This window comes from Orbicella faveolata, unplaced genomic scaffold (assembly GCF_042242905.1).
Source record: "Orbicella faveolata isolate gen_17 unplaced genomic scaffold, um_ofav_v1 contig_12, whole genome shotgun sequence".
NCBI lineage: Eukaryota > Metazoa > Cnidaria > Anthozoa > Scleractinia > Merulinidae > Orbicella > Orbicella faveolata.
Genome location: NW_028301539.1, coordinates 15427501 through 15442879, shown reverse-complemented (window position 1 = coordinate 15442879; position 15379 = coordinate 15427501). Strand labels below are relative to the sequence as shown.

At 36.5% G+C, this 15379-nt stretch overlaps 1 protein-coding gene and 3 pseudogenes across 1 annotated transcript in view; 2 read left to right on the top strand and 2 right to left on the bottom strand.

Annotated features, from left to right (window-relative positions):
* Positions 1-162: 162 nt before the first annotated feature.
* Positions 163-1657, bottom strand: LOC149116854 (uncharacterized; annotated as a pseudogene).
* An 81-nt stretch (positions 1658-1738) lies between these two features.
* LOC149116853 (uncharacterized) lies at positions 1739-2749 on the top strand (annotated as a pseudogene).
* A 9818-nt stretch (positions 2750-12567) lies between these two features.
* LOC149116852 (uncharacterized) lies at positions 12568-13862 on the top strand (annotated as a pseudogene).
* An 866-nt stretch (positions 13863-14728) lies between these two features.
* The window catches only part of LOC149116851 (uncharacterized), a 1025-nt gene continuing 374 nt past the window's right edge, over positions 14729-15379 (bottom strand). The window contains exon 1 of the mRNA XM_089278953.1: positions 14729-15379. This exon is cut by the window's right edge and continues 374 nt beyond it. Within this exon, the coding sequence (XP_089135079.1) occupies positions 14912-15343 (432 nt within the window). The 5' untranslated portion in view covers positions 15344-15379 and the 3' untranslated portion in view covers positions 14729-14911.

The following is a 15379-nucleotide window of genomic DNA, read 5'->3' as shown; positions in this document are numbered from 1 at the left end:
AATATGAAATTATCAGCCAGCAGCTTTAATGAGAAAAAACGTTTTTAAGCAATTCCAAAAAAAAAATTTCTCAGATATCAGCTGTACGCACGGGCATACGTGCATATATGGACGCTACGCCCCTGCTAAATGAAGTTTGTTGTTTATTTAGAAATACAAGCTACACTGTAAACTACCAGCTTATGACAACCTTAACTTTAACGTAATTTGTTTTTGATATAAAACTAATCTAAACGAAATGTAGTTTGTTGTTTATTGAGAAATACTAACTAAACTATGCTTATGTCAACCTTAACTTTAACGTAACTGGACCTCCCTTGTGCAAAATCAAGGTAAAAATTTTGAAATAAAATGTGTGAAGAAGAATATGGGTAAGTAAACGTTCTCTCTTCCTAGATATCCAACTTGAACTAGGATCCTTAAGCCAAAGCTAGCTTGTATTTACAGGCTTTATGCTTCCTAAACTTTGGTCCTGATGGAGTATCATTCATTTTGCTGCATATCAGCTTTTCATATGCTTAGCTTAATGATTGCAACCCGAAGTTACAAAATTTAGCTGGCAAATGACCTGGAAAGCTAAAGAGCACTTTGTAAAACTTTGGTGACAAAGGTCCACATTAAATTTCTAGATCTGTAAGCAAGATTCTGTGCTATCTGTTTTGTAATCGGTTATGGCAATAATGATTTGAAGGTACACCTGTGTACTTGTGTAAAAACCAAGCACATTAAGTACTTTGATGTGCACTTTTTTGCTTCTGATTTATTTTTAAGTTCTATCAACCTTTTAATTTTTTTCCCTGTGGTCATTTCCATTTGGTGTGATTTTGCTTCTATATACTTTCTGAGTGGTGGCAAATAGTCGTCCCACCTGAAGCGAAACCAAACAAATCGAAAACATATAAACAGTGTACGAGTTTTCTTCCAGGTATTAGTGGTTTCGTGTGATAATCGTCTGATTGAAGATCAAGTAAAGACATACAAATGTATGTTGTTTGGCAAGTTGCACTATTGGTTCATTTACAATGATTTAACCTTCTCTCGTATTTCAGACGATTAATTGATTGCTTTATGGTGAACTCGCGTAAATCTTTGCCCTCCTCACCTTTGCTAAGCAAGTCCTTGACCACAGTTTGTGAAATGATGCCTGATTTCACCATGCTGCTGCATACTTTAAGAAGGTATTTCCTGTGATCATGAGTAAAGATATTCCTAGTCAAATAGCTTGAGTTTGATGGAGGCACCATTGATACACTGCTCTCTTCATTTGAAAAGTAGTGGGACATTTTGTCAGATAGTGTCACTTTCTTTGGGCAATTTAGCTTAGGGTTGGCCGTCATCCATATCTGAATGTTGTTAGCTGGTGTTGTTGCCAGAGTGCCACTCACTGCGAACCTTATCATACACCTTTCTCGGCTCCAGATGACAGAGTGTAGGATGGCCTTGAATCTTGTCCGTGACAACTGTCAGGTTTAGTGATTTTGTTTCAATTTCTTTAGAAAAGACATCCTTTAAGGTGCGTCTTCTAGCGGTGGCAAGGTTCGGGTTACAAGTGAAAGGGTAAGTAAACATTTTTGGCATGAATTTTCTTACCTGATTTAAAAATTTTTTCTTACTCATTCTGTGGAAAGGCAATGAATTATAGACTAATTTAATGCAATAAAAGAGGTACCTTACGGTGCTTGTTTAAGAAAAAACAAGAATTTATTTCACTGTCAAGCTTGGCATGCGCGTGGTGGCAGACAGCGGCCACGTTTTCTTTTGAAGGAAGGTGTCTTCCCTCAAAACTCTTCAGAATCAGTCGAAAAAGCCCAGCAACAGCATGAAAGTGGTGTAAAAGATATGCCCCCTAACAGGACAGGTGGTGAAAACAAGCGAGGGGAAAGAGGTTACACTGACGACGAAATTGCAGATCCTAAACGTGTCAACATGGCGTCCGCAGACTTTCAGCCTGCAGATGCAGTGGAGCGGGAAGACGACCAACCTGACCTCCCAGATATCTGTGCAATACTGAAAGATCTTCTAAAATCAAAGGACAAACTTTCTAATGAAGTTGTGGAGCTAGAAACCTGGTTCAAGCAACAGGAATCTGAGCTAAGAACTGGCAAAGAATCACTAAATGCAGCACTCAAGGGCAATGACGAACTCAAATTGGAATTGAAAACAACTAAACAACAGGTGAAAGAGCAGGAAGAAGAAATCGATGAGCTTTACAAAAATATGGACACGCTCGAACAGTATACAAGAAAAAATTCCCTTGAGATTGAGAGCATTCCTGAAAATGTTTGCAATGACGAAGATGCAGTTTTGAAAGTTGCAGAAGCCCTGAACATTAACGTTAAGCAAGAAGATATCGACATTTGTCATAGGATCAAAAGAAAAAAGACAAAGCCTATCATAGCAAGATTTATTAGCCACAAAGTTAAGAGGGCACTCTAGAAGCAACAAGTTCAACTAAGGAATGTCAGTTTCTCACAACTCTTCCTGAGCGCATCTGCAGCAGCAAGGGCCTCATCAAACCGCATATTTATTAACTAGAATTTGACAACACACCGGCGAAACCTGGTGCAGATTGCCAACGGAAGGAAGGAAGATAGATTACTTAAAGGAGTGTGGACTGTAGACAGAAAAATCTTTGTCAAGACTTCACCTGAGGGTAGGCTGATCCGAATTAATACAGAGGATGATTTAAATAATCTTTAGGTCAATATAGATTGCTGGTAGGTTGCCACCAGTACTGGAAATATGTAGTAGATGAGGGAAGTCTCAAGGTGGTCTAAGAAAGCATAGCAAGAAGCTTAATCTCTTTAATTTTTCTTTAGTTTATTTAGTGGAACTAGCGTTTGTTGTTATTTTTATTTTTTGTGTCTGTTTTTCCAAACTACACAATTACATTCCAATGCAAAGTAACTTAATGTGCAGTCATCTCACTCAATGTAAGGGGAATACGCGATCAAGCAAAGAGAAGGAGCATCTTTTCATATTTAAAAGATGAAAAGGCAAGCATTTACTTTCTTCAGGAAACTTTCTCTGAACTAAAAGACGAAACAATTTGGCAAAACGAATGGGGAGGCAAAATGTATTTCTCCCATGGGTCTCAATTCAGCAAAGGCACTTGCATATTAACAGACCCTTCAATAAGCTATAATGTACAATACTCTTTTAGTAACAATTTAGGAAGAACTGTTCTCATTACAGTCAATATAAATGGGCAGAAAGTTTCATTCTGCAATATCTATGCACCAAATAATTCATCGGAGCAATTAGAATTTATCCAAGAACTCAACAATTGCATCATTGATAAATCTGAATTGACCAACCTCATTGTTGGAGGTGATTGGAACTGCACATTAACAAAAAAAGATAAAAAAAGGTGGAGCACCGTGGAAACCAACACAATTCAGGCATTTTTTTTTAATAAAGAACATTTTTTATTGTTATTACAACACAAAAATCTTACAATACTTACAATAGAAACATTAACTACAACACAAGTATTTACACCTTACACTAATTACAGTACATTTACTTACACACATGCAATTATTAATTGTCACTCTTTTTACAATCACTAAATTAAACAAACTAATTCTGATATCTAAACTTAATCTCACTACAGTATAACTTTTAAGATATTAACATATTTTTTACATTTTTTAGCAATTACAAACGAGACAAATTAAAGAAATAACAGTTGCAAGGAAAATTTCGGACGTTTTGATATTTAAGAGGAGAGGCATTGTTTTCTTACTCAGGAGGAAATTTTTCTAGACTATCTATACCTGATTTTGTTAGTGAAGTCTGGAAGGAGTAACGCAACCTCATTTAATTTTCTAGTGTATATATAACGATGCATGAACAAGAGAGTATAATTAAACAGCTTGTCAACAGTAGACTTTTTGTTGTGAGTACCAAATAAAAGTTCTACAGTAGTTGGATTGAAGTGAGTATTGTTAACATCATTAAACCAATTCAAACAGCTTTTAATGAAGTTTCCGGTGAATTGACATTCAAGAAAGGTGTGGTCAATAGAGTCTTTCTCCACAGTAGAGACAATCACTGTTAGTTTTGATCCCAAACCTAAGGAGTTCTTTCTTTGTTACGATAATTCTGTGAATAAATTTGAAATGGAATTCTTTTAATCTGTTTTCCTTACAAATTATTCAAATTGATTTGAAAATATTATTCCAGTCTTCCTCTTTTAAAGTTACTGTGGAATCCCATCTTTTCGGACCAGTTTGTTTAGCAGTGTATGTCTTGTTAATAAGAAGCCAATAAAAGTCTTTTGATTTTGCGTTCAAGAGGTTAATTACTAGTCCATTTCCTAAAAGAAAGGACCATGGATCATCGAAATTGGTCAACACTGATGACTCCAAAGTTCGTGACTTCAGAAAAAGATATTTTGGGATAGCGTCAATAACCTGGTAAAACTTGAGGAAGTTGGTTCTAGTTAATCGATATTTCACTTGAAAGTCACTAAAAGATAGGAAACGGCCATTATCATCTAAGAGATCCTGGATTTTGCATATGCTTTTAAAGAACCACTCCTTGTTAAAGAAAGGTTTGCTACCAATTAGGATTTCTTTATTGTTGAAAAGAACGGTATCATGGGGGCTATCCTCGGAAGAGAGATTTATAAGCTTGCTAAAGGCTTTTAACGCATCTTTGTAAAAGTTTGGAAGATCATCTAAAAACCTGACACAATAATTGCAATTAAGGAGAAATCTTAGACCTCCCCAACTTCTAAAACAGTGATCCGGTACTGTCCTCCAGTTATGGAGCCCGCCCTTTAGAAGCCTTGGGATCCAAGCCAAATGTAATGATTTTATCATTGTTTCAACATCCAACATGCGCAATCCACCTTTGTTGGGTCTTGGTAAAGACCTGCACGTTTGATTCTGTCTGGTTTGTTTCTCCAACAAAAATTTAAATAGCCGTCCCTTTACATTATTGATGACATCCTTTGGAACGTCAACATTCGAAGAGGAATAGACAAGAGGCGAGATCCCTAGAGATTTTATTATCAGTACCTTTCCAAATAAGGCCAAGTCTCTGGATCTCCATATGTCAAGATTCATTTGGAGTTTTTGTATTTTAAGATTGAAGTTGTAATGCTCATTGCCTTTTATGTCATATGATAAATATATACCTAAAATCCTCACTGGACAATGCACCCATTTGAGATTTAACGGGTTGTTTCGGTTGTTGGCCCACCTTCCAAGCCACATAGCTTTAGTTTTATCAATATTAAGTTTTAAACCAGAGATCTTGCCAAATTCTCCTAAAAGTAACAAAACATTCTCCAGTGATGGCGGGTCTGCACAAAAGAGATTTGTATCATCTGCGAACTGACTCACTTTGATTTCATTATTGCAGAGAGTAATTCCTTTTAGATTCTCACTTTGCCTGATTTTACTCAACATTAATTCTGCTGTAAGTATAAAAAGAAAAGGAGATAGGGGGCAACCTTGTCTTAACCCAGATGTGGGTTTAATCCAGTTAGTAGAAAATCCATTGTTAAGAATTGCGCTCTCTACATCTGGGAAAAAACATTCACCCATCTTCTTAAATTTGGTCCAAAATTAAAAATCACTGATGCGTAATGTATGAGTGGCCATTCCAAAGTGTCGAGTGATAATAAAATGCTGGTAGTTTGATCTTTTTTTGTTTGTTCCATTAGATCACTGGTAAGTCTAATATTCTCCCCAATATATCTACCTTTATAAATCCAGTTTGATCGGAGTGTATCAGACTTGGAAGTACAGGTTCCATTCTTTTGGCTATGGCTTTCAAAGCTATTTTGTAATCTACATTTAGCAACGTAATTGGCCTCCAGTTTTTGAGATTCAATAACGATTCTTCCTGTTTTGGTATTAGAGTTATTACACCTCTATGTTGTGAGATCGATAATTGACCCTTATCATGAGCAGCATTCAGACAATCAACGAGATCCCTACCTATGATGTCAAAAAAAATTTCTATAGAATTCCGCTGTGAAACCATCCTCACCCGGTGACGTTCCATCCTTAAAGGTTTGGAGTATCTCTTTACATTCATCGTAAGTCAATTCGCCTTCAAGTTGGTCGCGTTCATCATCCGATAATTTTGGAATTTCTAAATTGTGAGTAAATTGATCAAATTCAAGTTGAGTTGCTAAACTCTTGGATGTGTAAAGCTCCTTATAATAAGACTCTATTGCTGACAGGATCTGTTTTTCATCGACAATAACCTGACTGTCTTCCAATTCAAGTTCCGTAATTATCTTCTTGTTGTAATTTCTCTTCTCTAGATTAAAGAAGTAAGTTGTTGGGTGCTCTCCAACCAGCGACACTTAGATCTGAACATTGCTGCTTTCCCTTTGCATTCAAACAGCTCTTGTAGCTCCTTTTTGAGATCATCATACAGTTTTAATTCACGGTCAATGTTCTGAAGATCACTACTATCACAGATTATAGCATCAAGGGTGTCTAACTGCTGCTTGACTTCAAGCTCTCGCGTGTTTATGATCTTCGATTTTGCCTTGGCGAAAGCGATAGTTATTGATCTAATTTCCATTTTAAAGAGCTCCCAAAAAATCTGTTTGTCATGGACGTCTGAGTACTTTTGACGTAATTGAGGATAGCTGTCGTGAATATTTTTGATATAATCTTCATCCTGAAGCAATATGTTATTAAATTTCCAGAAGCCAGGGTCTCTGGGTGTGTCCTTTGGCCAATTTAAAGATAGAAAGATCGTTTTGTGATCTGGAGCGATTGATGTCTGAATGTCAACCTTTTTAATGAATTTTTTCAAATCTTTAGATAATAAAAAATAGTCTATCCTTGATTTTAAATTCAACGCCTTCGATGTATATGAATATTTGTTGGCGTTAGGGTGCCATTCTCTCTGAATATCAATGAGATCAAAGATATCCATTGTTATTAAAATCGCATTTCTAAAGTTCGTTGGCCTCCAAATTAAACCACCTTTTTTGTCCTTCTTTGTTAGTGTACAATTCCAATCTCCACCTACAATCAGCGTTGTGAACTCTGCTTTGTCTATCAAGCAGTTGTTAAGTTCTTGAATGAATTGCAGTTGATCATTTGGATTATTGGGAGCATAAATATTACAAAGTGACAGTTTAATAGTGTTGAAGCTCACCGTAATTAGCGCTATTCTACCCACATTGTCTGAAAAAGAATACTCTAAGTTTTCTTTCATTGATGGATCAATTAGAATGCATACCCCTTTGCTATGGCGACTGCCGTGAGAAAAGATCATTCTCCCTCCCCATTCCTTTTTCCATACAGGTTCATCTTCGACCACAGAAAACGTTTCTTGAAGAAAATATAACAATGCTTTCTGATCCTTGAGGAAAGAAAATATGCTCCTTCTCTTACTTTGGTCCCTTATGCCTCGCACGTTAAGTGAAATCAAATTACAAGTTTTCTCATTAAAATCAAGATTATTCATGGAGTGTGCAGCTATAGAAACTGCTGAGTAAGTAGTGCCAGAAAATGCAAGTTTGAGTGCAAGTACTGAAATTCAATTACGGAGAAAAAAAAATAAAAAATCAAACTGACAAGCAAAACAAAACGCACACAACTAATTTCGAGTTTTGGGCACTTACCTCTTTCGCTCCTAAAGACCTACTCCCTTTCCTCTCTTACCTATCGAAGGAAGGAAAAAAAACATGATTATACATCCAAGCTTGTAAACATAACGAGTCCATGAGTAAACAAAGACCTGAGTAAATCAGTCAGGTAAAAAAGATCAGAAGTTCCTAGTTTGCACTTTTAAAGTTAGAGATTGTCCAGGTCATCCTCTGTGACAATTCTGATTGGCGCTCCATCCAGCGAGGTTTTTACAAACACTTTTCCGTCTCTTGTCCAGAGACTGCAAATGGTGTCGTCTTCCCGCATACTGCTTGCTTTACCAACAAGACTACGTCAATATGCCGTCAGATTCTCGTTGATGAAGATGCGAGCTTGACCGGCTGAGGTGGCGTTGCTGAAGCTAGGAAAGACGCTTGCTATGTTGATGTTCTTTAATTTTGTTCTTTCTTTGTACAGCTCCATTTTGATCTTGTGGCCGCTGAACTTGACAATGATGAACGTTTTTCCTTTGCGTTTGAGTTTATGTGAAATATCGATATTGTTAGGTATCATCTCAACATTCAGCACCTTTGCTATCTCCAAGACTGCTTCTTCGGTCGACGAATAAACATTTTCTGGTAAACCATGAATCTTGAGCGAGCTTTTCCTGCTGTACTGCTCTAATTCGTCCTGCTCCACCCACAGTCTCGCTTTCTCCTCCTCTTGTTCTTTTAGTTTTTTCCTAGCGTGGTCCAGTTCACACTTGAGAGACGTATTTTCATTTGTCACCTTCTCCAGCGACTTCTTCAACTTGTCAAGGTCTCGCCCTTGTGACTGAAAGGATGCTTTTATCTGGGACAGTTCCTCTTTAAGGTTGATATTCTCCTTCAGGATTACCGCAACAGATTCCTGTAGATCTGTTAAAATGTCTCTTAATTGCAGAAGTGTCGGTTCTTCTTGAGAAGCAACAGTTGTTTCATTGTCCGCCATGTTGTCTTCGACTTGGTCTTCTGAAGTCGGTCCTGTATTTGGCTTTTTGGCGACCTTTGGTGATTCTTCTGTGGAGCCCCGATCTCCTTGTTTGTTTTTCTTGCCTTTACTTTGGCTCGACATCAACACAGACTTTGAAACGGTGCTGAGGAAAGGGAAAATTTATCCCGCTCAAAAAACACGTCTGCCTTCGTAGATACCACGCATGCTCTCACAATTCAGGCATTTACTTCTGATGACAATGGAAAGTTTTGATTTAATAGATATACAAAGAGCTCGCTACCCAAATTTGAACACTTATTCCTATGTGTCTAAAGCCTTAAATGTTAAGTCTAGATTGGATTTTATTTTAATCGCAAAGAATCTTTCAAAACACGTCAAAAGCACCGGAATTAAGGCCTCGATAACTCCGGATCACAAAACAGTTCATCTTTGTTTATCATGGCCAAACAACTCGCCAAGGGGACCAGAATTTTGGAAGTTCAATGACACCATATTGAAGGACAAAAATTACACAGGTGAAATCTGTGAATTAATTCCTCGAATACGTGAGAAATACGAGTCTTTGAAGGACAAAAGATTAGCATGGGAATTAACTAAAATGGAAATTCGCAACCACACCGTGTCTTTAGCGAAAAGAAAAGCTAGAGATGCTTTTAAGTGGGAATCTGAAATTTCTAAACAACTGGAAGAGCTTGATTATAAAATATGTAACAGTGATAATTTATCAAACATAGATGATATTTTAAATGAATATGAGAGCCTTAAAATAGAAATGCAAACGATATATGAAGAAAAAGGATACGTGGCTATCTTTCAATCTAAATGGCGATGGGTAGAGAAAGGAGAGCAACCAACCAAATACTTTTTCAATTTAGAAAAACGAAACTACAACAGGAAAACAATTTCTGAACTCCAAACAGACGATAACGAAATAATAAAGGACAAAGATAAAATTTTAGAAACAATAGAGAAATTTTACGAAGATTTATACAGCTCCAAAACAACAGTGTCCCAAGTGGATTATGATTAATTTATTGGGGATATTGATAACGAAGAAAAGAATGAACTGGAAGGGCTTTTCACTTTGGAAGAAGGTAAGAAGGTGTTAGAAACATTCAAAGACAATAAATCTCCAGGCGAAGATGGATTTATCGCTGAGTTCTATAAACACTTCTTCGATCTAGTAGAACTGATCTCATGAACAGTCTAAACCAAGCCTTTGAAAATGGAGAGCTCTCCATTTCACAGCAAAGAGGCATTATTACTCTGATACCCAAGGAAGATTCCGATTTATTAGACCTACAGAATTGGAGCCCTATAACTTTACTCAACATAGATTATAAGATTGCTTTGACTTTGGCTAAAAGAATAGAGACTGTACTTCCAAAATTAGTGCACTCTGATCAAACTGGGTTTATGAAAGGTCGTTATATTAGAGAGAATATACGATTGATAAACGATGTAATGGAGTACACCATGGCGGAGAAAAAAAGGGGGAATTTTGGTGTCATTGGATTTTAAAAAAGTTTTTGACACTTTGGAATGGCAGTTTGTAGAGAAGATATTAGAGCTTTTCAATTTTGGTGAGAATGTCAAGAAGTGGGTTAGAATCTTTTATGCTAATATTGAAAGTGCAGTAATGAATAATCGTTTTGCCACCAATTAATTAATTTATTTGGAAACGAGGTTAAAATAAGTCAATTTGCAGATGACACTAACTTATTCTGCGCAGATGGTTCTTCTGTAGAACACGTTCTTAACACAATTAGTAGATTTGGTGCCATCTCTGGTTTAAAATTAAACAAAAAAAAGACTAAGGTGATATGGTTAGGAAAGTGGTCAAGGAACAAAACCAAGCCATTACAATTAGAGTGGGTAAACCAACCTGTTAAAATCTTAGGGATATACTTTTCCTATGATGAAAACAAGAACAAGCACTTTGATTTCGATTTAAAAATTCAGAAATTGCAGACAAAACTGGATTTATGGAAAGCAAGAAATTTGACCCTGTTTGGAAAAGTTTTGATCATTAAATTGCTCGGGCTAACACAAATAGTCTATACAGCGTCTAATGTCAATGTCCCAAATGAAATCAGATATGCCATCAAAAATAGGTTATTCGGTTTCCTTTGGAACAACAAAAAAGACAAAATTAAGAGAGAAAGTATTTATCAAGACTATGATAAAGGCAGAATTCGTATGACTGATGTCAATATAATGATAAAGGCATTAAGACTTGCCTGGATCCTAAGACTTTTTAAACCCAACAGCCATAATTGGAAATCAATACCAGACTATTTTTTAAAAAAAACTTGGAGGATTAAATTTTCTGCTCAGATGTAACTATGACACAAAATATTTAGATCCTAAATTGCCAGCTTTCTACAAGGACATTCTATCCTTTTTTCTGAAATTGAATCTCAGTACAAGTATGAACAGGGGCAGGAAACAATCCTTTTTAACAATAAAGCTATTTTAATAGGAGGGAAACCCTTCTTTCTTAGGGAATTGTTTTCCAAAGGAATTATTTATATTAAAGTATTACTTAATGAAAATGGACAACCTCTTTCCTTTCAAGAGTTTCAAAGCAAATATGACTTAAGAACGAATTTCCTAAATTTTCATCAAGTATTTAATGCTATTCTGAAAGCATTAGTAACTAAGGCATGTAATCAAGACAAACCTCTTGAAGAAAATTATTTAGGAAATAGTAATACTAAGATTAGAGTAATACTATGAATTTAGAATTTAGAGTAATACTATGAATTTAGAATTTAGAGTAATACTATGAATTTAAATTCCAGCAAATGGCAACATATCTCCAATTTGGCAAAACAGATTTGCAGAGAAAATAAATTAAAAGAATTCCATTACAAATTCTTACATAGAATTATAGTCACCAAGAAAGAATTATGCTGCTTTGGTTTCAAACAAGATAGTGATTGTTTATATTGTGGAAATGAAGACTCTATCAACCATACCTTTATTAACTGCCAATTTTCAAAAGCTTTCCCACGAAGTTATTCATTGGTTCAATAACGTTAATTATACTAATCAACACCTGTCTGTTAAAGAAACTTTATTTGGCCTTTTTCCCACCTCTTCAATTGCAAACAAAACTCTGTTAGGAAAACTCAATCATACCATGTTGTATATGCACTATTACATATACACCAGGAAACTCCACAATAGATCAATTACTCTCTGATTTTGTCAATAAATTAAAAACAAATATAATGTTGAAAATATAGATTAAAATTCATGTAATAGTTAAATATCATAAAGAAGATGCTCCTTCAAGGGCACAGTTCTAGTTTAATCAGTTAGTTTTATTTATTTAGTGTTTTAAGGGTAGATATCTCTTTTCCCTTGCGTAGGTGGTATACGTAATGATATTGGAACATTTAAATAGAACTGAATTTCAATGTTATGTTTTTTGGTTTTGTAAGTAGTTTGTATGTGTACTTGACAGACACACCATGTTGTAAATAACGTTTGTATTTTGAAATAAAGCATATGCCGTAAAAAAAAAGCTTGGCTCAAGGGAAGTCTTTTACGTTGTGTACGTGCACGCACTCATTTGCGCATGCAAAACTTTAAACGATAGCCACTAACTTTGAATCATGGTTGATATTCCTAGGAATAACTTAATTAGACCCAGGTGCTCATGGTTCGTCACCTAAGGTTCTTTTTATTACCAGTTCTCATCTGATATCTTTGCTTTTTGTTCGTTTGCTCTTGTGTCGCTTTGTTCAATTGATTTGTTACCTCGGCTTGGGTCCATTCACTATGCTCAAGCCGTCGGGAAACGTAAAACAAGAGTTCCAGTGCTTCCCTCCGGGTTTGTTTGTGACCTGCCTTCTCTAGCACGACTGCCAAACAGTGCTGTTAGCAGCACATCACCTGATTGTCCTTCACCTTCGAACAGTGTCGCAACAACACCACATGTTGAGATTCCTGTACTGAATTCCTTGCCTGGCAATAGGGAGCTTAAGGTCCGACGATGGCGTGCGTCTATAACAGCAGACTTGGTCGAGGGGGATTGGGGAGAGGTCGCCACTGCAGTGGCGGGAAAATAGTTTTCAGATACACGTGCGACAGCGGGTTATTGAAGAGGCTTTTTTATTTACTTGTTAATGAAGTTTAGAAAGTGCAACGGCTACTTTTAGAAAAGTTTGTGAATTGTTGCTGGTAAGTTGCGATGATGGAGATATTTCGGAAGATGAATTTTTACTGTTGTATGATTGTTGTATGATGCCAATAGCTCAAAGAATCCTGATTTTCCCTGCCAAAATTATGAACATTTTGACCTGGAAGAACTCAACGAAAGTGAGTGTTTGGCAGAGTTTCGTTTTCAAAAAAGGGACATACCTATTCTTACAGAGGCATTGAGGTTGCCTGACTCTTATACATGTGAACAAAGGACTGTATGCGATGGAATTGAAGGCCTTTGTCTTCTCTTAAGAAGATTAGCATACCCTTGTAGGTACAGTGACCTAATCCATTGGTTTGGATGACCAGTTCGAGAAATCTGCATGATTACCAATCATGTAATGGAAACTGTCTACAGCCTACACCATCACTGTTTGACCACATGGAACCACACTTTAATGAGCCTGCCTTTGCTTCAGACATATGCTGATGCTATATGAAGGAAAGGCAGTGCTTTGCCGAATTGCTTTGGTTTCATAGATGGTACAGTAAGACCCATTTGCAGACCACAAGAAAACCATAGAATCATATACAATGGACACAAAAGAGTTCACGGTTTGAAATATCAATCTGTTTCATTGCCCTGTGGTATGATAGCCAACATGTATGGATCAGTAGGTAATGAACATTTTCTTTGAGTCAAGTTGTAAGACCTTATAACCCTCTCTCTCACTGTAAAGCTAATCATAGGGACAAATGGGTGAAAGAAGTTTTTTAGACTAAAAGATATAAAGGAGTACATGTATATATAAAAGAGATATTTTTTTGGAAATTATAAAAAATCAATATGTTCATTTTCTTCCAGAGGGCCACAAACATGATGCTGAAATGCTAGCTGACTCTGGCCTTTTGTGAGACCTTGAACAGCATGCCTTTTCACCGACTGGTAACCCCATGGCCTTATATGGTGATCCGGTTTACCCCTTAAAAGTTCACCTTGTTGTGCGATATCGTGGGGCAGGTATCACTCCGCAGATGGAAGATTTTAACAACTCAATGAGTAGTGTCCGCACTTCAGTAGAGTGGCTTTTTGGAGATATTATTAATTATTTTAAGTTTGTTGATTTTAAGAAAACTCAAAAGATATCATTGAATGTAGTGGGAAAGATGTATATTGTATGTGCAGTTTAAGGAATGCCATGACTTGTTTGTATGGCAATTACACTTCAGATTCCTTTGACATTGATCCATCTACCCTTCAAGATGATTCTGCATAACAATTTAAATAAATTGTACCCAAAATTGAATTGAATAATTAACTGATGTCAAGATAAGCAAGGAATGAAAAAGATGTAACAGTCTGTATCTGCTGCCTGTCAATAAACTGAATTGGTATTTATTCTTGTTTTTATACACTGTGTAACAACCATAACTCTTTTATATCTCTGTATAACAACAACAATTTAGAACAAGGGTTCAAGATCAAAAGGATACAAGGTTATAAATCCTGAAGGGGTGGGGGTACTCCTATATGAAACAGACAGGGATGCTTGTCATCTTGCTTAGGGGTGTAGATTTTGAATGCTTGGCCTTGCTTAGGATATTTCAGCAAAACCCAATGTTTAAGTTGTTAGGGTCTCATTTAGGGTTAATTGGAGAAAGAGAAAAAAGCATATTTTTAGTAATTTTGGTATCTTTAAAGGGTCATAAAAAGCCTGAGCCTTGCTTAAACTAATCTTCTTTAGGGGTTTATTTCAAAATTTCCAACAATCAGTCCTGTCTGTTTCACAAGGGAGTCCCCCAGGGGTATAAGCATACCAGGGTAGAGCAGGGGAGAGGGACATCCCAAAAAAATACAAAGAAAATTTTGAAATTGCCCTGACAACCCCCACCCCACCCCTAACCTGTAAACCTTCTTTAATCATACAGAAACAAGGTCTAAAATCCTTGAACTTAAACAACTCAGGGTTAAACCTTTACAGCTGCATTCAACTACATGATCTTTAACTTAGTTTGTTTTTCTAAAATCTTCAAAATGACTTGTGTTTGCTGTTGTTGCATGGCAGCAAACATTTGAAATTGTTGCTACTGCTGGGCCATCATTTGCATCATTGCTTGCCGTTGCTTTTGAAACTCATCTTGCTTTCTACTCTCAACTTCAAGGTGCTGCTTGTGCAATTCCAATTCTTCAGTTTTCATTTCTGAACCATATCATTATTCTCACGTAGGTATGCCACTGTGTCCCCACCACTCCTTGTTGTGATTTTTGGCTTGGGTGCATTCTCTGCATCCTTGTCTTCATCACCCTGCTTCCTTTTCTGTGTCGAACACATGCTCTCTATTGCTCTATTCCTCTTCTCAACAGCTTTGACATTATCCACTCTTTTCCTGTCAGTTGCCAGGGTGTTTTCAGCATCAGCTTCCTTTTCTAGTATTTCTTCCAATGCTCTCTCAACATCATTCATGTCAGTCTCAATGCCACCGGCTTTCTCCTCTTCTTTTAACTTTTTCTTTAATTTTTCAATGAGTAGTGTGTAATGCTCTCTCATCGAGTGCTTGGTGACTTTAAATCTTGGAATTTCCAAGGAGTTAAGATTACTGGCAATCTGATCCCAAATTTCATACATGTTATGAAACTAAAATTTCAACAAACCTGAACAGTA